At 37.4% G+C, this 22,736-nt stretch overlaps 1 protein-coding gene across 1 annotated transcript in view; it reads right to left on the bottom strand.

Annotated features, from left to right (window-relative positions):
• The window catches only part of LOC138758691 (cation channel sperm-associated auxiliary subunit delta-like), a 72,728-nt gene that overhangs the window by 29,850 nt on the left and 20,142 nt on the right, over positions 1–22,736 (bottom strand). The window contains exons 7-10 of the mRNA XM_069927998.1: positions 15,400–15,519; positions 9,102–9,173; positions 5,759–5,915; positions 1,586–1,678 (exon numbers count right to left, since the gene is read on the bottom strand). Of these exons, the coding sequence (XP_069784099.1) occupies positions 1,586–1,678; positions 5,759–5,915; positions 9,102–9,173; positions 15,400–15,519 (442 nt within the window). The remainder of the gene's footprint in view (positions 1–1,585; positions 1,679–5,758; positions 5,916–9,101; positions 9,174–15,399; positions 15,520–22,736) is intronic.

The following is a 22,736-nucleotide window of genomic DNA, read 5'->3' as shown; positions in this document are numbered from 1 at the left end:
GGTGGCACTGAGAGGGGGTTAATGGTGGCACTGAGGGGGGTTAGTGGTGGCACTGAAAGGGGTGGGAGAGTTCATGGTGGCACTGTGGGGTTGGAGGGTGGGTAGTGGTAGCACTGAGCAGGGGGGGGGGTAGTGATGCCAATACAACACCAAGACCAACTCTCACAGAATGCCTTGTCACCATTTATTTTGCTCACTAATGCCACCCCGAGTCTGGCCAGAAAATAACTGCACTGGCTTCTTCATTAAACAGACTGAAGGTTCATAACATCCCTTTTTACCTCACCGTCCCCTTGGATCTTTCCACCAACCATGGTGGGGGGTGGGCGGCAGCGACCACTTTGGGAATCACTAATTTATAAAAATCACATCACCTTATCAACCAGAATATCATTAGGGTCTGCAAAGAACCCAGAGCAACCAAAAGAAACCCAAAAGGTGTAAAGAGCTTTAAAAAATGGTTTTAATCATTTTTATTCTCAATTCTGTATTTGTGAATTTTATCTCAATGAATGATTTGTATTTAATGTCATTTGAATAATGTCTCCCATGGGAATGGGTTTGCCGATGCTCACCTCTTGTGCACCTCCAAAGCCCTTCCCTTTCTGTTTCTTACATTGCTTGTGACCTTGCTAAGGGAGAAAAGGGGCAGAAAAGGATGAAAACCCCCAAAGACAATGGTTGTATTATTTTGCCTTCCACAGAGAGTGAATAAAAACTGGAAAACAATTCCGTGTGTTATACACCCTATGCGAACCTATTACACTGGTGCCATGACTCTTTGGATCTTCAAATTGGCTTGATGCTTATCATCGTGGATGCTGTTCTGCCTTCCCAATCTGCATTTCAAGATTAATGTTTGGTTAGATTTAGATAAGACTGTGGATGAACAGACCCATCCATTATTATTGTAGTATACACTTTCAACAATTAAATGTACCTGCGTTGTGTATATTCATACAGAAAATAAATGGAGAAGAAAGAGAAATCATTATAATTAACAAAAATGATGTTTATAACAGTACTTAGTGATCTCTACTCACTGAGGATAAACAATTTAAAGCACTTCGCCCAAATCCACAGTCTTATCTAAATCTGCCTTCAGAGCTCTTCACACTCTTCATACATGATTGGGCCAGAGAGCTAAATTCCAGAGATAAGAGTGATTGCCATTGACATCATGGAGCCCTGGTAAAACTGGAAAAGAACCCAAAGAGAACACCAGTTTAATAGCTGGAGTTATACTTTACTCAGAGGATGGTTATGGCTGTTGAGGGTCAATTATCCTACTCCAAAGGTATTACTGCAGGCAAGGCTCAGGGCAGCATTCTTGACTCACCCATTCTCAGGTCAGAATGGAGATATCTGATGGTGATTGCATATTATGAGCTGGCTGCCAAGATCACACTGCAAATTAAGTTCTGGCAGCTATAAGAATATATGTCATGCTGAAATGGAAACATCACTGGATTTCACTGGGCTGTTTCTTTAAACCTCTTATAACAGCTACATACTTTTATCTTTATCAGTCAAAAATTACATCGCAACACATGTTAAATCATTTTGTCAATGTTGCCATACTTACTGGTGATAACTTGGAGAATAACACGATTCTCTTTTTCAAAAGTCTCTGGTTGACCAGGCATGGGATTATAGCGAATTGGATACACATTCTGCCCTGCAAGACAGAATGTTTTACGATCTTAATTCAAATATTGATCATTTCAAGCTGGATAATTTTGAGTGTACTTTAAGTTGATACTAATGATTTAGGTCTTCTATATATTATCAAAATAAAGTTGATACCCCAGAAACTCATTCCCACTTCAGAAGGTGCAAACAGCTTGTACATCTTCTGTCCTATTGTATCTAAATTTAAATTTAGACATACAGCATAGTAACAGGTCATTTAGACCCACGAGTCCATTCTACCCAATTACACCATAACCCCCAGTACGTTTTAAATAGTGGGAGGAAACCGGAACACCAGGAGGAAACCCATACAGTCATGAGTAGAATGTACATATAGCACAGGATTCGAACCTGGTCCCAATCGCTGGCACTGTACGGCGTTGCACTAACCACTATGCTAACTGTGTCACCCTCTTGAGTTTTTGGCATGTATTCCATTTTTAAAGTTTCTTTAGCTTGCCTTTGCTGTTATTTATCTTTCCCAGCCCATGGAAATTGAACTATCCTTTGCAATAGCATACATCCTTTAATTTAACATCATAAAAGGCATATCAAAAAGAATGGGAGTCCATTTTAAATACTTTCCATCGAACCTCTTAGATGATTGGATAAGGGGTATACACTCCGTTCCATCCAGCTTTGACAATCCTATTTTGCAGCAGGAACTGAATGACAAGAGTGCACTCCAATAAGAACATAGGAGCAGGAGTCGGCCATCAAGCCTGCACCACCATTCAATGAGATCACGGCTGATCTGATGATAGGCCCATCTCCACCTACCTGCCTTTCCCCATATCCCTTAATTCCCCTACTATGTAAAAAGCTATCCAACCTTGTCTTAAATATATTTAGCGAGGTCGCCTCCACTGCTTCAAAAGAGCAGCGAATTCCTTAGATTCACCACCCTCTGGAAACAGCAGTTCCTCCTCATCTCCGTCCTAAATCTACTACCCTGAATTTTGAGACTATGTCCCCTAGTTCTGGTCTCCCCCAACAATGGAAACAACACACCTACCTCTAACTTATCTAGGCTTTTCATAATTTTTATACAAGATCCCCTCTAGTTCTTAATTCCAGCAAGTAATCCCAGACAATTCATTCTGTCCTATACAGTAGGCTAACCCCCTCATCTCTGGAAAGAGCTTTTCATCCCTTACCTTCTGGGAAATGTCTCAGATTAATTTCATTTAATATCACCAAAGTATAGGAAAGGTATCAACAATTTGGAGAGTGCAGAAAAGAGTTATTAGAATGTGGCTGGGGTTACAGGATCTAAGTTATAGGGAAAGGTTAAATAAGTTAGGTCTTTATTCTTTGGAGTGCAGAATGTTGAGAGGGGATTTGATTCTTTGGGGTATAGATAGAGTTGATGTGAAGAGGCTTTTTCTTTTAAGGATGAGATGAGCTGAGAGTTAGGGGGCAAAAGTTTAGAGGAAACATGAGGGGAGACTTCTTTACTCAGAGTGTGGTGGGTGTGTGGAACAAACTTCCAGACAAAGTGGTGGAGGCAGGCTTGATATTAGCATTTAAGAAGAAGTTGGATATGTATATGGATGGGAAAGGAATGGAGGGTTATGGGTTGATTGTTGGTCAGTGGGGTTAGGTGGGTGAAAATGTTCGGCATGGACTAGAAGGGCCAAGTTGGCCTGTTTCTGTGCTGTAATTGTTATATAGTTATATATAGTTATATAGTAACCTCCTCAGCATCACCTTCATAGCCAGTTCATCCTTCCTCAGGTAAGGAGACCACAACTACACATGTGGCCTCACCAGTGCCTTGTACAGTTGCAGCATAATCTCCTTGCTCCTAAATTCAATCCCTCTAGTAATGAAGGACAACATACCATTTGCCTTATGGAAAGTCTACTGCACCTGCAAACCAACCTTTTGTGATTCATGCACAAGCATTCCCAAGTCCTTCTGCACGGCAGCATGTTGCATTCGTTGTTTAAATAATAATCTGATCTCCCACTTTTCCTTCCAAAGTGGATAACCTCACATTTACCAACAATGTACTCTATCTGCCAGACCCTTGTCCACTCACCTAACCTGTCTATAGCACCTTTTACATAGCCTCTTAAAGGCAGGAATATTGCGCCATGCCATTCTGTGTAAAAGTACGAACATGGAATTGGGGGGTGGGAAGGGGGTCATTGTAGTCCTTCCTTTAAGCCGGCCAGCAGAGGTAGTCACAGCCCCAAATTGCATTGTGCCGGTGCTGTTTGGTTCAGTGTGATAAAGCAAAGCTGGCTTCATGACACATCTTCTTTACAGCAGTATTGCGGGATCTCTGTGTAAAAAGGGCTTGTATCTCTCTTCAGGCTCTCCCTATCCTCTGCACTTTGCTTTTACACTCAATTTAGTGTCATCGGCAAACTTAGATGCATGACACTCTGTCCCCTCTTCCAGATCATTAATGTATATCGTGAACAGTTATTAGTATTCTCAACACCTGCAGGTCAGTTCCAATTTTAGAAGAGAAGAAGAATGCTCAGCCACTACTATAGAGTAGGTCTAATGCTATTAACTGAAGATGATTTTCCACGTCAAGAAAAAGAAAAAGAGGCAGAAGATTCAACAGGATTCTGCATTGCACCGCAGGAATCAAACAACTCAGAACAAGTTACTGCAGAGTAAAAATTTAATTTTAAAGATTATAATTCTGTTCCACTTCCTAGAGTTTTCCTCTCACTATTCCTCCTCACTACCTTAACTAGGATAAAATTCCCCTCGCCTTCACACTCCATTCCAGCATTCGTGATCATGCTGGAATTTCTGACAAATCAACATGAGGCCATCACCAGGTACATTTTCCCCCATTTGTCTATTTCTGCATTCATTAAAGTCAGCTTCCTCAATTATGCTTTGATTCCCCAATTTCCTATGTAACTGCATTACATATGACATCTCCCTTTCATCCTCCATATTGAAGGGAAGCAGAATTCAGTCATTCAGCCCATTGAGTCCTCCACGCCATTCTTTTATGTCTGATATACTAGACTTACCAACCCCATTCTCTTGCCCCTAATCCTTGATTCCTTCCTAATTAAGAACCTTTCGAATTCCATCTTAAATATACCTAATAACTTGGATAGCCCCATCCATGACAACAAGCTCCACAAATTTACTACCCTGTGGGTAAAGAACTTTCTCCTCACCTCTGTTCTAAAGGGCCATTTTTGTATTTTGAGGCTTTTCCCTCTGGTCCCAGACTTCCCCACCATAGGAAACATCCACTCAAATTTCCATATCCAGGCCTTTCAATATTTGAACGGTTTAAATAAGATTCTTCCCCACCCCCCCCCCCTCATTCTTCTAAACTCAAGCAACTACAGTCCCATCAAATGCTGCACATATGCTAACTTTTCCATTCCAGGGATTATTCAAGTGAACCTCTTCTAACCCCAACATATTCTTCTTTGAACAAGGAGCCCAAAAAGCTCACAATACTCCAAATGCAGTCTGATCAGTGCCTCAACATCTATATTTATCCCACTTGAAATGAATGCCAGCATTGCATTTGCCTTCCTTACAACCGACTATACATGCAAGTTAGGGAATGTTGCATGAGGACTCCCAGATCACCCTACAACTCTGATTTCTAAACTCGTTCCCCACTTAGAAAATAGTCTACTCCTTTATTCATTTCATCAAACATTTCTCCACACTGTATTCCATCTCCCATTTCCTCGCACAATCTAAACTGTCTAAGTCCTTCTGCAGACTGAGTGCTTTCTCAATATTACCTGCCCCTTTTCCTATCTTTGTATTGCCCGCAAATTAGGCCATAAAATCTTTAATTCTGCTACACAAATCATTAACACATAACATGAAAAGAAGTGGTCCAGGCAACTTTTTTTCAAGTTCTGATCAAAGGACATTGATCTGTAAATTTTAACTTTATTTGTCCACACACTTCAATTTCCAGTGACCAACTGCATATAAACAATTTAATTACTACACCTTTCAAGTGGCATTTAACCATTTAATTTCTTAACGTGATTAATTTCAATTAATCATTTTATATGAAAGAAAAGTAACACTCTCATGCCAGTCATTGGCTTACCATGGTTAGGAGTGAAATACAGTGAATGTTTACTCCAGATGACAATCTGTCCCTTCATTCCCACTGTTTGTATAAAAGATGGTTCAATGTCACCAAAACTGAAACTGAAGGGACTTGAAGTGAGGTTACTGTATACTGCCATGTATCTAAAATGAAACTAATAACAATTATTAATCTTTCATTTTTCTGCATAGAAATTTCAAACTAAAGAAAAGTCAAAATGTATTTTAAGAACATTGGTCTCTAAGCAATTATATTCAGATTGTACGTAAATCACAGGGGAACATAGTTGGAAAGATCTACACTAACACAAGCTTGCTTTCAAAAGAATTTGAAGCAATGGCTACAACTATTATGTTCGGGAGAAAGACAGTTAAGTAGAAAAAAAATACATAGTCTTATTTACTCAAAAAATTAATTCTTTAAGAGGAGAACTGCACTTGGATCGAGATGCACAATAATGAGATCCCAGAATTAATAAGATGAAATCAGGAACAACTTAGCTTGGAGCCTCTTTTACATTTCCAAGATTCCCATGGAGTAGAGGTTTTGTAAAATGGATTTGCAGCTAAATAATTTCATGCTGATCAATCTCTTCAAAAATCTTAATAAATATCACACAGGCAACAAGGGCAGACGTTAATAATGTTACCTCAGATTGGCCATCATACCCAATTAGTACATGCCTTCATCAATCATTTAGAGAGACGTTACAGAGTCAAACACCATAGAAACAAGCCCTTTTTTTTAAAGGCATACAGCATGGTAACAGGCCATTTCAGTCCTCGTGTCTGTGCCGCCCATTTACACCAAATTAACCTACAATCCCCAGTACGTTTCAAGTGGTGGGAGAAAACTGAGCCCGTGGAAAAAATCCATACAGACATGGGAAGGATGTATAAACTCCTTACAGTCAGTGTGGGATTAGAACCCTAGTTCCAATTGCTGACACCGTAAAGGCATTGTACCAACCGTTACGCCAACTGTGCTCCCCTTTGACCCACTATGTCCACATCAACTATGAAGTGGCCATTTATATCCTCCTCCATATCCTATCAGCTCCTACCCCTTGGTCCTGCTTCTACCACACATCTATGCATTAGAAGCAGTTTGGAGTGGGTAAATAACCTACCAAACTGTCTTTAAAATGTTGTAGGCATCTGGAGCACTGAGGTAAACTGATATCAATGTGTAATCTCTACCCAGTCAGCACTGGAGGTCAGGATTGCTCTGAGTCTACTTAGCTGCATCACTCTGATGCTTTTCTATGCAGTCATTCTTTCATTTTTTCCTTCAGTACTGTAATACAATACTGTACCAAGAGTTTTGGCTTCAGAAAAATAATGCAATTATCATTAAGATTAAACTAAATGGAACAAAAGGGGCAAGAGTAGTCTGGATAAAATATAGCACAGTGACAGTTGAAGTGGATAACTGTTTTGTGACACAAGAAATATAATAACATGGACAGAGGCCAAGTAGTGGGTCTATTTAAATTGATCTAACATGGAGTTGATTGGCCAAATGGCTTCTTTCCACGTTGTCACCTTTCTTTCTCTGTAACTCTGCACTTTTGTACTGTGTCTTACTTGTCGAACTAAGTATGAGATGGCTACTGGTCTACTCACAAAACAACCTCCATCACTTCATTTTTGATACATGTGACCTTAAACTAGTGATTCCGTGAATACTCTTCTTGCTATCTTCACACGAAATAAAATAACAGCAAGTTAACTTAGAAGCTCTATGAACTAGTGGATAATTTATTTGGCAATTAGTATTACAAGGCATTAACAAGCCTAGAGTTGTGTTTTTGTTGGGTGGAAAACCAAAGATTGCATTAAAATAAACAGATAAGGTCATTGTACTTGTCTGTCAGTTTTCAAACCATTTTAAAAGTAGCTAATCCCCTGGTTGTCTGAAATGATAAACAGTACCATAAAACAGTTTAGAACAGAAACTTAGCAGTATAAGTGTTCCAAAGAAATACAAAAAGTGCAGATGTTGAAATCTAGACCAAATAATGAGAAGTTGGATGTAGAGTTATATTTGGCTCGCAAGATCATTTCAAAAATGTATTAGAGGTGCCCGCCCTGCAGCGAGAGCCGATGCTGTTTTTTGGTAATGTCACCCCCACCATCCTCCCCCTTCATTGCACATCCTTCCGCACCCCCTAACTATCTCCTCCCCCCTAAAACCACCCCCCTTAAAAGATGGCCAGAATATTCTCAAAAAGGAATCCAGAATGGTAAAGTTACACAAACCTTCTGCAGGGAATCCTAACAACACCCGGGCATCAGATCCACGGGACGCAGAGGGAGCAAGAGTGTTGCAGGTTGACCGTGCAAACTTTGAGAACAGGGAAAACAAAATTGTAACACGAGAAGTCTGTCGATGTCATCAGCCGGCAAGCCAGTTGGAAGGCTCCCCGCACAACCAGTCACTTCTCCCACCTGTCGAGCGGTGCGGCGGATTGGCGAGTGCCTGTGATTTCCTGTCGGCGCGACAGACATGGCAGGCTGCGCATGGCCCCCACTGTTCCACAAAGGCTGATCGGCAGCGCGCTGGGCCTGAGTGGATGGGTAAGCAGGGGTGGGCAGAGGGTGTAGGTGAGGAGTAATGGATAGGGGAAGTTATCGTGGTGCGAGGGGCAGTTAGAGGGAGGGATGAGTAGAAGGAGGGGTGGATAGGGAAGAGGTAAAAGGGGAGGGGCAGGGCGAGTAGGGGAGGGGTGATTAGAGGGTGAGAGACGGGTACAGGGAGGAACAGGTTGAGGGGAGAGGCAGTAGAGGGGTGTGTATAGGATGGGGTGGGTAGAGGCAGAGCGAGTAGAGTGAGGGGTGAGTAGAGGTTGGGTAAAGGACTGGTTAGGTAGAGGGATGGTGGGTCGAGGGTGAATAGAGGCCTAGAGCCTGAGGAGTGAGCAGGAAATGCTGAGTCCTGATGCAGGCCAAAATGGACTCAGCCTGTGAATGCTGACTACATCTCCACAGGGACCAAATATGTTTCCCTCAGGTCAAGCAAAGGGTGAACTTGAGCTACCTACTCCTGACCTGTAACATTATCCTCCTAAAGTTATATCCTAAAGTTTAACATTACATATGTTGAAAGAAGAGAAAACATGCAGATGTTGTTGAAAATTTTCAATAAATATTTAGTTCGGCCCTCGACTTAGTCCAAGTTTTTAATTTTGGCCCTCCGCGAATTTGAGTTTGACACCCCTGCTCTAGCTTTTCAGAGCAAGAATCCCTGTCACAAATGCCAATTACAAGTTACTGCACTTCAAGGGTCCATATTATACTCAAATCAAGACAGCAATAGTATTGAAAGAATACACACATACCTTTTGATTATTTCTTATTAATAATGATAATGCTGATATCGTTGGGAAGATAAATGCTCCTTCAAACATTCCCTTTGGATACAAGAAAGTTAATTTTAAATTAGCAGCTGCTAAGTTTTGTTTAACATTTACAACTAAAGTATAAGATAAATAACTAAAACAATTAAATCCTGATTTTTTCACGTGAATATTGCTCAGTAAATATTGAATTACATTTGTCCTGATATTGTACTCCTTAAAAAAAATACTGAAAGCAAAATACAGCAGATGCTGGAAAACTGAAATAAGTTTAGACAAAATTTGCATCGAGATAAAAGCAAATTTAATCTTTTCGGCTGGTGACCTTCCCAGTCACCAATCTGGAACATTGACTTTTGCTTTGCTCTCCACTCACATGTAACCAATGGTGAATGGCTGCTTCAGAAATAAGCAGCACGCAATATTATAAAGTGGGAAAATTCTGCATCTAATGTTTACGTTGATGAATGGGAATTGAGATGGGGGAGAAGATATATTCCTATCTTGAGTCTAGTTAAAGTGCTACAAATACGTGACATTTTCCTGATTATGAAATTCAACTCCATCATGAGAATGAGGTAGATACTGGGTTTATCATCAATAAATTGAAATGAGAACATAGTACACAAAAGGATTGCATAATTCTTTTGCAAAAATCTAGTTTCTTCTCGTAGTGCTGCAATTAGAGGGAGGAAAATAGTGTTGGGATATTGTACTGAAAGAACAATACACAAGACCCTAATTCAGTACCTGTGGTGTAAAGAGATAAATCATAAAAGGGATGTCAGAGTTGCTTTAGTGAGAAGTTCGCTGATAGACTAAATGTCAAAATAGGATGAAGCTGTTGCACTGAATATAATGGCATGTTCAGAAAGTAAATTGGGTTTAATCAACTGAATTGATATTCCTCAGCCCCATGTTGATTAAAACTCATAACTCCAGATCATAATCTTTAAATTCTTAATTCAGTATCATACTTGGTAGGTCACAATGTTTCACATGGAAAAATACTAAACTGGTCACGATAGAGCAAAGTGATACAGTTTATGAAGATACATCCATGGTCTAAAAACATTTTACAAAAAATAACTTAATCTTGTATTTTGGCAATAATCTCTTATTGCTGTGGTATGACAGTTTTAGCTAAGTTCAGCTGAGGAAACATTCTTTAAGGAATAATTAACCCCCAAGGTACAGCAAATCCTCTGTAGGTACTCTGTAGGTAACTGTATCATTTCAATTATTTATAACAAGCAATAACAAATTAGTTAATTATACATCTAAACTGGGGTTCCTTTTGATTCTCAATGCAAGGCAAAAGCATGCAAGGTATTCTACATTAAATCTATTTTCCTTAGATGTGACAAACATATTGCAGAAATTGGCTTTCCAGGGCTTTTCTCTTTCTGAACACGGCTCATATAGAGTGTTACATCTGTAGAGTATCTAGAGTTTAGAGTATATTAGATTTTAAATCTTTTACATTTGGGGGGCGTGGCAAGATGGCATAAGGATCAGACGTGCCTTCCAGTCCTCTCCTGACTCTATCTTATTGTTTTGTCTAGAAATGCCCGTTAAAATTCTTTAAAAGTTTAGATAATTTCAGTGCTGTTAATTTATGATGGTACAATTGGTGGAAAAGAGCAAAAAAAAACGACACAGATCATCAAAAAACTACATTTTCCAAAAGTTCAAGTTTTGGAGCCTACCTACAGGAAAGACACTGGGACTCAGCGTGAAATGGATCCCAGGAGAGGGGTACAGTGTTCGGATGTAGAGCTCTATGTTACATCGGTAGAGGCCCCTAAAGACGGCGTCAAACAGCCTTTAGAACAAAGAGTTACTCAAAGGCATTTGTCAACTGTAGAGGTGGCACTACATCTCTTGAGATACAAGAACCTATACAACTTGATGTACTGTGAGAATTTAATACATTATGGACTGGGGAAAACCCCGGCCAGCGTCCTCCAGTCATTGCTGGAGAGGCTGTGGCTGGGGTTTCCACATGCAGTCATACTACAAGGAAGGCAACCAGAATAAAGGAAGGAATAAAAGATCCTTTGGAGAAGAAGCAGGAATCTGTTGAGCCAAAATCTCTTCCAATTGAAAAGATTTTTGTGAATCTTGAATCTAAACTATCTTATACAATGCAGGGATTATTCAAGATTATGACTGAACTTGGTACTAGGTTTAGTACTTTGGTGAAAATACATTCTCAACAGATGGCTGAGTTTGGAGCTTTTAAGCTTGAAGTGAGAGATAAATTTAATTCGTGTGAAGAAGATATAGACGAAATACGGGATCAAGTTTTTGATGTGACCAAAATGGTTGAAGACTTACAAACTCAAAATAAAAATTTGGTGAAAAAGATTGATTATTTGGAAAACCAATCCAGATGGAACAATATAAAGATTATTGGTTTGCCGGAAGGTATGGAGGGACCAGACCCAAGAAAAGTTTTTACTGAATGGATTCCGCAGGTGCTGGGTCAAGAACATTTCCCGGAAGGTATAATACTGGAACGTGCTCACAGAGCCTTGCGTAGAAGACCTATTTCAGGTCAAAGACAAAGACCTGTTTTGGTTCGTTGCTTGAATTATTATGACAGAGAAATAATTTTACGAGTGGCTATTAGAAATGCACAACAGAGAAAATCACCCTTGATGATTCAAAATAATCGAGTTTTCTTCTATGCGGATTTGAGTCAAGAAGTTATGTTCCAACGACGGGAATTCAATCCTGCTAAAGAGTTGTTGTGGAAGAAAGGTTAAAAGGCAACCTTTAGATATCCAGCTGTTTTGAAGGTTTTTCAAGATGGTTGCCAACCAAAGTTCTTTGATTCTCCAAAGGAAGCTATAGCATTTGCTCAAGAGTTGCCAATAACTCAGTTTCAACAGAGACATAGTCCGCCGTGATCTCTAAGGAGACAAGAGATGGAAGAAAAGAGCCTTGCTCCAAGAAGGAATGGTTATAATGGTGACTTGGCAGTTGGAGCTGATTAAAAGAAGAGTTGTCCTTTTTTTTCTAATGTTTTTTTTTAAAATGGGATATTAAATAATGATGATGTTAGTTTAAGATGAAGTGAGAGTTGGGGGAGAGAACTGGATAGGCACTATTTCCTGAAAGTCATCTGCTACGTGTGAGTTATCTCACATCTATTTTTTTTGGGAGTAACCGCATTGCGCGGTTTAGACGGGAGGGGGTATTTTTAACCTCCTACCCGTATTTTTTTCCTTTTTTTGTATTATTAGATTAAAGAGTGAAGGGGATTTTTTTGTTTAAATATAAAAAAAAAGCATAAGAAAGTATTTGATTGTTTAAAAAACTAAAAATTGATGTGGTTTTTTTTGTAAAGTTTATTCAGTAGATAAGGAATATCTGAAATTTAAATGTGAATGGGATGGATGTTTTTTTATATTTTTTCTTTAACTTTAAGGTGAAAGGAGTGGTAATTCTGGTGTATATTATTTTGCTATTTTAGTTATAGAACGAAGGGAATAATGGTGAAAGTTATAAATTGAATTGTACAATTCTTAATGAGGCTTAAATTTTGTTTGTGGTTTATGCTCCATTTGTTGAAGATATAGATTTCGTTGTAGATGTGTTTTTATTATTTGGATATCTGAATTTTAACGTAATGATTGGGGATATTTAAATGTGGTATTGGAGCTTTTATTGGATAACTATTCAAGAGTAAAAGGGAAAAATGGTGGAAGAGTACTAAAATTGAATTGTACAATGCTTAATGAGGTTTGAATTTTGTTTGTTTGGAGGAGTCACGTGATGGAGTAGTGGCCGGACGGTGAACTCCAGCCCTCTCCAGAAAAGTCGGGAAAAACAAAGGAAAACACAAAGGCACAGAAATAAAAGTTACAGAAAAGTGAGTATAAAGGTGGAAAGAAGATGGCGACAAAAAAAGAAAAATCGAAAGCAACGGTAAGAAGAGAGGAAGAGAAGACAAAGGAGGAAAAAGGTGAAGGCCTTACCTGTCCGAAGAGGCCCGCGGTGGAGAGAGAAACCCGCTCCCTCAGGTCGGTAAATAATGGACTACAAAAATGGCTCGCTGAGCCGAGTAAAAGTGCGCAACCGCGCATGAAAAAAAACACACCGACGGGAGGGGGGACCAGCTGGGGTGTCGATCTCCACAGCCGGCAACGACAGCTGCAGAACACCTGCAGCAAGAAGAGACCACAGAAGACAATAGAAACAAGAAAGAAGAGAAGGAAAGGGCAACAAAGAAACAACAGATGGCCAACCCAGAGGAAGAAGAAGAGGAAGAGGAAGAGTACAGTGAAATAGAAGAAGAAAAGAAAGGCAAGATAAAGAAGGTACTTTCTCTTATTAAAGGATACATGGAGTCATTTAAAGAATGGCAAACACAGGAATTTAATGATTTAAGAAAAAGAATAAACAACACAGAAGAGAAAATAAATAAAATAGAGATGACCTTAACAGAAATGGGAAAGAAAATGGACAAGATGGAAGAGCGGGCAGTAGCAGCAGAAATGGAGGTAGAAGACTTAAAAAAGAAATTGGAGGAATCTAATAAAAAAACTAAAGGGACACAAGAACTACTAGCTCAAAAAATAGATACAATGGAAAATTATAACAGAAGAAATAACATAAAGATAGTGGGCCTTAAGGAAGATGAAGAAGGCAAGAATATGAGGGAGTTTATAAAAGAGTGGATCCCTAAGACCCTAGGATGTCCAGAACTACAGCAAGAAATGGAAATAGAAAGGGCACATAGAGTATTGGCCTCTAAACCACAACCATAACAAAAACCAAGATCTATTGTAGTAAAATTCCTAAGATATACTACAAGAGAAAAGGTACTGGAGAAGACAATGGAAAAAGTAAGAGAGGGCAACAAACCACTGGAGTATAAAGGGCAAAAAATCTTCATTTATCCAGATATAAGTTTTAAACTCCTAAAGAAGAGAAAAGAGTTCAATACAGCAAAGGCGATTTTATGGAAGAAAGGGTATAAATTTATACTAAAGCATCCAGCGGTATTGAAAATATTTATTCCAGGACAACAAAACAGACTATTCTCGGATCCAGAAGAAGCACGAAAATTTGCAGAACAATTACAAAAATAGACTGAGGGATGAAGACGGGTAATGAGAGTAAAAATGATCACGATTGATATGTATGTGGGTAAAGACAAAAATAGACTGAGGGATGAAGACGGGTAATGAGAGTAAAAATGATCACGATTGATATGTATGCGGGTAAAGAGGTATAAGAGTGAATAGAGACAATGTGCATACGTGAATGTATCTGTACTTAGAGGAAAATATAGATAGTATAGACAAGAATTAATAAGGGAAGGTAATGGAATAGAGAGAATAAGGAGGGAATTAAAAGAGTGACCTTTGTGACATATGAAAAGTGAAATCTTTTCTGGGGGGGGCGGGGTGGGGGGAAATAGCGGTCACTGCAAAATCAGTTGACGCTTGCGAGTGGATTCGCAAATCCAAATGGAGAGGGGAGATGTGGTTGTCCGACAAGGGATAAAGGACAACTCAGGAGGGGAAGGGGAGATTGGGGATAAATAAGATAGAAATAGGAGAATAAGGAAAATGTTGGATGTTGTAGGAATGTTGTCTTATAAAGAGTTGAAAATAAGGTTTGAATTTTGTTTTAAGATGGTGGTTTATGTGACTAATATGATGATAGATGTTGAAGTTAGTTGATATTTGGTGAAGGTTTATCTCTATAGAGAAAGTTTTTTTTTCATATTTTTTTTCATGCTACAATTTTTTTTAAAGAATTGATTATTGTTTAAGAATTTTTGATAATGTTACTAACTTTACTAATTTTTTATATTAAGTTTGAGTTAAATATATGTTTCATCTTAACTTCATTTGTTAAATATATGCATTTAAGTTTGATTTAAATATGTTTTTTAAGTCTGATATCTTTTTAGAAAATTACTTTTCTTTTTAGTATTATGTTTTTGTTTTTTTGTAAGTTGGTTTTTTTTCTCACATATATTATTAACTTTATTAATTCTTCACTCTTTATTTTGGGGGGGAAATTTGAGTTGGGTTATTAATGTGTAATAATTATTGGGGAGGGTATAGTTTATTTAGATTACTGATATTGTATTGTAATTTTATTATTTTATTCTTAATTTTTTTAAATGTAATCCTATATGTTATTCATGTTATAAAATCTTAAATAAAGTTTAAAAATAAAATCTTTTACATTTGAATTTCATCCATTCCAAACACTTATTGGCATTAAAAAATTATCTCTCTCAAGATTAACATACCTCGGATGGCATTTCTGGTCTTATTTCTTCAAAATCCAAACCACCATTAGTAGACAAGAATAATAAAACTTCAGATATTTTGATACTCTTCTTATATGCAATAACTAAGTGGCTAATATTCTGTAAAGGAAGCAAAGTTTCATTTCCCCAATAAAAACATTAAAAAATTAGCTTAAAATACGAGTAACAATTTTAACCGGTGATGTTATGATAAATAAAATATTATTGAGGTGTTTTCTGATGGTGTAAGATTCAGATGAAAATTATAAAGAGATCATGCACTTGATGTCCTGTCAACGCACCAAACGTACTAAGGAGCAGCAGCATTGAAAACCTCTTCTCTGATAAGAACCAGAAACTCTTAGACAATTCTCTTGGAAGGGCAAAGAGATTCAGCGTTAAAGGAAGAATATTTCAGATAAGAAAAGGGTGTGCAGTTGCCAGTAGAGGCCAAAAGCAAGCTTGAGAAACATATTCCTTCCGCACAGCCTCAAATCCAAAGGCATGAATGATCATTTTTATAATTTTAGGTCATCTTCAACTCGATTCTGTTCCATTATTTCCACATCTTCTTTACCTACTCCTGTTCTTACTTTTCTCTCTAACCTTTACTACCTCCAGTGTCTCTCCACTCTCCCACCTTCTGTCCAATAACCTTTTACCCCAACCCAATCCTTTTCCTCCTCCCCCCCTCCCCTTTCATATCATCCATTACTACTTTAGTCCTGATAAATGGTCCCAACCTAAAACATGGACAGAATATTTCTACCCATGGATGCTGAATTCTACCAGTTTCTCATTATTTGCTCATTAATCTTCTTTGCTAATTTGAGACCCTTCTGTGTATTAATCTTCTTTGTATCTTCCCAGTGGTTTTTGACTATTGTAAGAATGTGATTACACAATATGAATGAATGTCATTCTTTTAGTTTTCACATCTCGTATTACAGTAAAATTCCCTTGAATTTCCAGAATTCAGGCAACCAGCAGCCTCAAACAATAGGCAAACAAAATTGCAGAAAATAAATAGGAAATTTAAAATTGGTGTGCTTTGCCGTTAGTTCACCAATTACACAACACACAATCTCAAACAACCTGAAAATTCATTTATCTGGCATCTACTAATCCCTATAGGTGTCGGATACCAGGATAATGTATATGGTTTCATGTCAGAATACATGTGATTGGATGGATGGAGTAAGTGAGTGAACATACACATGATGGTAAATAGTCCTTCATTCTTTGCACCCAGTTTGTACATCAGACATGATTGATAGCATCCTCCTCTGTTCTATTTGCTGGAACTTAGCTTGCTTCTTTCCATGCTTATTATTCCTGCAATGAAGTCTACTCCATTTATGTTCAGAGTTCCTTGAAGATGACTCTTACCTTCATTCAGTTCCAACTCCACCCCTCCCCCGGCCATTATCCAAGACTGAATTGGACTGCTCACAAGCTTTATGCATGATTAATTGCCTTCCTCTCTAACACAAAGATTGCATCCTTCCACCTCTGTCACATTGTTTCTGCTCATCCTTAACCGTGTTTTCACAACAATTGGCCTTGATTTTTCCAATAGTCACCTCCCATTTTCCACCCTCCATAAACCCGAGTTCATCCGTAACTCGAGTGCCACATTACCTTGCATTGTCCTTTTCACCCATAACCTTCATGATTATTCCCTGCATCGGCTACAATTCTGACAGGATGATGGTGAAATTTTCAATCCTCAATTACCTTGCTTTTCCTCCATTCCTTCAGGACAACTGTGTTTCTTCAATTGAACTATTTTACATATAACTGATTTTTATTTATTCTATCTTTGTTGATATTTGTGCAGATATCTAGACCAGAAGGCTAGAAATCCTCTCCCTAAGCATTTCTGCCTCTCTACTTGAATTTCCCTTAAAACCAATTCTTCTTTTGAGGAGTCACGTGATGGAGTAGTGGCCGGACGGTGAACTCCAGCCCTCTCCAGAAAAGTCGGAAAAAACAAAGGAAAACACAAAGGCACAAAAATAAAAATTAAAGTAAAGTGAGTATAAAGGTGGAAAGAAGATGGCGACGAAAAAAGAAAAATCGAAACCAACGGTAAGAAGAGAGGAAGAGAAGACAACGGAACAAGAAGGAGAAGGCCTTACCTGTTCGAAGAGGCCCGCGGTGGAGAGAGAAACCTGCTCCCTCAGGTCGGTAGAAAGTGGACTACAAAAATGGCTCGCTGAGCCGAGTAAAAGTGCGCAACCGCGCATGCAAAAAAACACACCGACGGGAGGGGTGACCAGCTGGGGAGTCGATCTCCACAGCCGGCAATGACAGCTGCAGAACAGCTGCAGCAAGAGGAGAACATAGAAGACAACGAAAACAAGAAAGAAGAGAAGAAAAGGACAACAAAGAAACAACAGATGGCCAACCCAGAGGAAGAAGAAGAGGAAGAGGAAGAGTACAGTGAAATAGAAGAAGAAGGGAAAGGCAAGACAAAGGATATACTTTCTCTTATTAAAGAATACATGGAGTCATTTAAAGAATGGCAAGCGCAAGAATTTAATGATTTAAGAAGAAGAATAAACAATACAGAAGAGAAAATGAATAAAATAGTTATGACCTTATCAGAAATGAGAAAAAGAATGGACAAGGTGGAAGAGCGAGAAGCAGCAGTAGAAATGGAGGTAGAGGACTTAAAAAAGAAATTAGAGGAATCTAATAAAAAAGTTAAAGAGACACAAGAGCTGTTAGCTCAGAAAATAGATATAATGGAAAATTATAACAGAAGAAATAACATAAAGATAGTGGGCCTTAAGGAAGATGAAGAAGGCAAGAATACGAGAGAGTTTATAAAAGATTGGATCCCTAGGATCCTAGGATGTCCAGAACTACAGCAAGAAATGGAAATATGGAGTATTGGCCTTTAAATCACAACCACAACAAAAGCCAAGATCTATTTTAGTAAAATTCCTAAGATATACTACAAGAGAAAAGGTACTGGAGAAAACAATGGAAAAAGTAAGAGAGGGCAACAAGCCACTGGAGTACAAAGGGCAAAAAATCTTCATTTATCCAGATATAAGTTTTGAACTCCTGAAGAAGAGAAAGGAGTTCAATACAGCAAAGGCGATTTTATGGAAGAAAGGGTATAAATTTATACTAAAGCATCCAGCGGTATTGAAAATATTTATTCCAGGACAGCAAAACAGACTATTCTCGGATCCAGAGGAAGCACAAAAATTTGCAGAACAATTACAAAATAGACTGAGAGATGAAGACGTGTAACGAGAGTACAAAAGACTGCGAACTAAAAGGACACATAAGTTTTGAACTCCTGAAGAAGAGGAAGGAGTTCAATACATCGAAAACGATCTTATGGAAAAAAACTATTCTCGGATCCAGAGGAAGCAAGGAAATTTGCAGAACAACTACAAAACAAACAGAGAGATGAAGACATGTAATAAGAGTAAAAATGACCACGATTTATATGTATGTGGGTAAAGAGGTATATGTGTGTATATGTATAATGTGCATACATGAATGTATCCATATTTAGAGGAAAATATAGATAGTATAGACAAGAATTAATAAGGGAAGGAAATGGAATAGAGGGAATAAGGAGGGAATTAAAAGAGTGACCTTTGTTACAAATGAAAAGTGAAATCTTTTCTGGGGGGGGCTGGGTGGGGAGGAGTTACGGTCACTGCAAAATCAGCTGACGCTTGCGAGTGAATTCGCAAATCCAAATGGAGAGGGGAGATGTGGTTGTCCGACAAGGGATAAAGGACAATTCAGGAGGGGAAGGGGAGATTGGGGCTAAAGAAGTTTTAAATAGGAGAATAAGGAAAATGTTTGATGTTTTAGGAATGTTGTCTTATAAAGGGTTCAAAACAAGAAAACAGAAATGGATAAGAAGGCAAGGTAATGATGGAGAAACGGAAAGGGAAGATAAACAAAGTATAAAATGGCTACGTTGAACTATATGACATTAAATATTAATGGAATACATAACCAAATTAAAAGGAAGAAACTGCTAAATTTACTGAAAAAAGAAAAAATTGACATAGCATTTGTGCAAGAAACACATTTAACTGAATTGGAGCACAAGAAATTAAAGAGAGATTGGGTAGGACATGTAACAGCAGCATCGTATAATTCAAAAGCAAGAGGAGTAGCTATATTAATTAGTAAAAATGTGCCATTTAAAATAGAAGAGGAAATAATAGATCCAGCAGGGAGATACGTAATGATAAAATGTCAGATATATTCGGAGTTTTGGAATCTACTCAATGTATATTCACCTAACGAAGAAGATCAAAAGTTTATGCAAGATATCTTTTTGAAGATAGCAGATACGCAAGGGAACATATTAATAGGAGGGGATTTCAACCTGAATTTGGATTCAAATATGGACAAAACTTGGAAAAAAATTAACAAAAAGAACAAAGTAACCAAATTTATAATTAAATTGATGGAAGAAATGCAACTTTTGGAGATATGGAGGAAACAACACCCAAAGGAAAAGGAATATTCATATTATTCGGCTAGACATAAAACATACTCAAGAATAGACCTATTTTTGTTATCAGCTCATATGCAAGATAGAGTAAGAAAAACAGAACATAAAGCTAGAATACTATCGGACCATTCACCCTTAATATTGACAGTAAAGTTAGAGGACATCCCTCCAAGAATGTATCTTCTTTGGCTTGGCTTCGCGGACGAAGATTTATGGAGATTAAACCCCATGTTACTTAAAAGGCAGAATTTTAGAGAATTTATTGAAAAACAAATTAAAATGTATTTTGAAATAAATACGAAATGAGTGAAAAATAAGTTTATACTATGGGATGCAATGAAAGCATTCATTAGAGGGCAAATAATAAGTTATGTAACCAAGATGAAGAAGGACTATAATCAGGAAACAGAGCAGTTGGAAAGGGAAATAGTAAATATAGAAAAAGAATTAGTAATGAAGGAAGATATCACTAAAAGAAGAGAATTGGCGGATAAAAAATTAAAATATGAAACACTACAAACATATAAGGTGGAGAAAAATATAATGAAGACAAAACAGAAATATTATGAAGTAGGTGAAAAAATGCACAAAATCTTAGCATGGCAGCTTAAGACAGAACAAGCTAAGAAAATGGTATTAGCATCAAGGAAAAAAGAGAAACAAATTACATATAATCCAAAAGAAATTAAGGAAAACTTTAGAGAATTCTATGAACAATTATACCGAACTGAAAACGAAGGGAAAGAAGGGAAAATAGATGAATTTCTAACTAAAATTGAACTACCAAAACTACAAATAGAAGAACAAAATAAATTAACAGAGCCATTTGGAATAATAGAAATACAAGAGATAATTTAAAAAAGTACCAAATAATAAGACACCAGGAGAGGATGGATTCCCAATAGAATTCTATAAAACATTTAAAGACTTATTAATTCCGCCCCTCCTGGAAGTAATCAACCAGATTGATAAAACGCAAAGCTTACCAGATTCATGTAAAACAGCAATAATTACAGTAATACTAAAGCAAGGGAAAGATCCACTCACACCAGCGTCATATAGACCAATATCTTTACTTAACACAGATTATAAGATAATAGCTAAACTATTAGCAAACAGATTAGCAGAGTATGTACCGAAAATGGTAAATCTAGACCAAACTGGATCTATCAAAAAAAGACGCACAACAGACAATATTTGTAAATTTATTAACTTAATTCATGCAGTAGAAGGGAATAAAGCACCAACAGTAGCAGTTGCTTTAGACGCAGAGAAGGCCTTTGACAGAGTAGAATGGAATTATTTGTTCAAAGTATTGCAAAAATTCAGTTTACCGGAGAAGTATATTAATTGGATTAAAGCATTATATAAGGGACCATTAGCGAAAGTGACAGTAAATGGACATGTATCAAAGCAATTTAACTTAAGCAGGTCAACACGGCAGGGATGCCCACTATCACCTTTATTGTTTGCGTTAGCTATAGAACCACTAGCAGAATTGATAAGAACAGAAAATAATATAAAAGGGATAAAAATAAAAGACAAGGAATATAAAATCAGTTTATTTGCGGATGATGTTATAGTATACTTAACAGAACCAGAACTATCAATAAAAGAATTATATAAGAAATTGAAGGAATATGGAGAAGTGTCGGGTTACAAGATCAACGTAAATAAAAGTAAAGCAATGCCTATGAATAATGCGGATTTCTCAAAATTTAAGAAGGAATCACCATTTAGATGGCAAAAGCAAGCAATAAGATACCTAGGTGTACAAATAAACAAAAATCTCGGCCAACTATATAAACTCAATTATTATCCACTAATGAAAAAATTACAGGACGATTTAGAGCATTGGAAAGATTTACCACTAACACTAATAGGAAGGATAAACTGTATTAAAATGAACATTTTTCCAAGGATATTATACCTATTTCAGGCATACAACTGACAGAGAAATTCTTCAAGGAGTTAAAGAAAATAATAAGGAAATTTTTATGGAAAGGGGGGAAACCGAGGATAGCACTAGATAAATTAACAGAATGGTATAAACAAGGCTTACAACTGCCAAACTTTAAAAATTATTATAGAGCCGCACAATTAAGATACCTATCAGATTTTTATCAAACAAGGGAAAAGCCAGATTGGACTAGATTAGAATTAGATAAATTAGGGGAAAAGATACCTGAACACATATTATATAAATGGGATGAAAAATTGGTACAACATAGATGTTCTCCAGCATTACATCATCTACTCAATATTTGGAAGAAGATTCATGTAGAAAGAAATAAAACAAATTATCAATTACCAAAACTAATATTGACGCAAAACAAGTAACTCCCTTTTACAATAGATAACCTTTCCTTTAGAGAATGGGAGAAAAAAGGGATTAAAAGAATAGAAAATTGTTTTTCAGGTAATAGATTCTTATCCTTCGAACAAATGAAAGATAAATACAATATAACTCAAGATACAGTGCTGGCATATAACCAATTGAGATCCTACTTGAAGGATAAATTAGGAAGCAGTTTGAGTTTGCCAGAGGGAAGTAACTTTGAATATGTGATTACAGATACAATGATAATCAAAAGATTTATAACAAATATGTATATTAAACTGCAAGAAAAGGAGAATGAGGAAACAAATGGTAAAACTAAACAAAAATGGGAACAAGATTTAAATATAAAGATAAAAAAGAAAACACGGGAGAAGTTATGCTCTGGAACGATGAGAAATACAATAAATACGAGGTTACGTATGATACAATATAACTGGATACACAGACTATACATTACACCTCAAAAGTTAAATAAATGGGACCCAACAGTATCTG

Source organism: Narcine bancroftii, chromosome 3 (assembly GCF_036971445.1).
Source record: "Narcine bancroftii isolate sNarBan1 chromosome 3, sNarBan1.hap1, whole genome shotgun sequence".
NCBI lineage: Eukaryota > Metazoa > Chordata > Chondrichthyes > Torpediniformes > Narcinidae > Narcine > Narcine bancroftii.
Note: the sequence above shows the minus strand (reverse complement) of the source record. Positions and strands in the feature narration are given on the sequence as shown.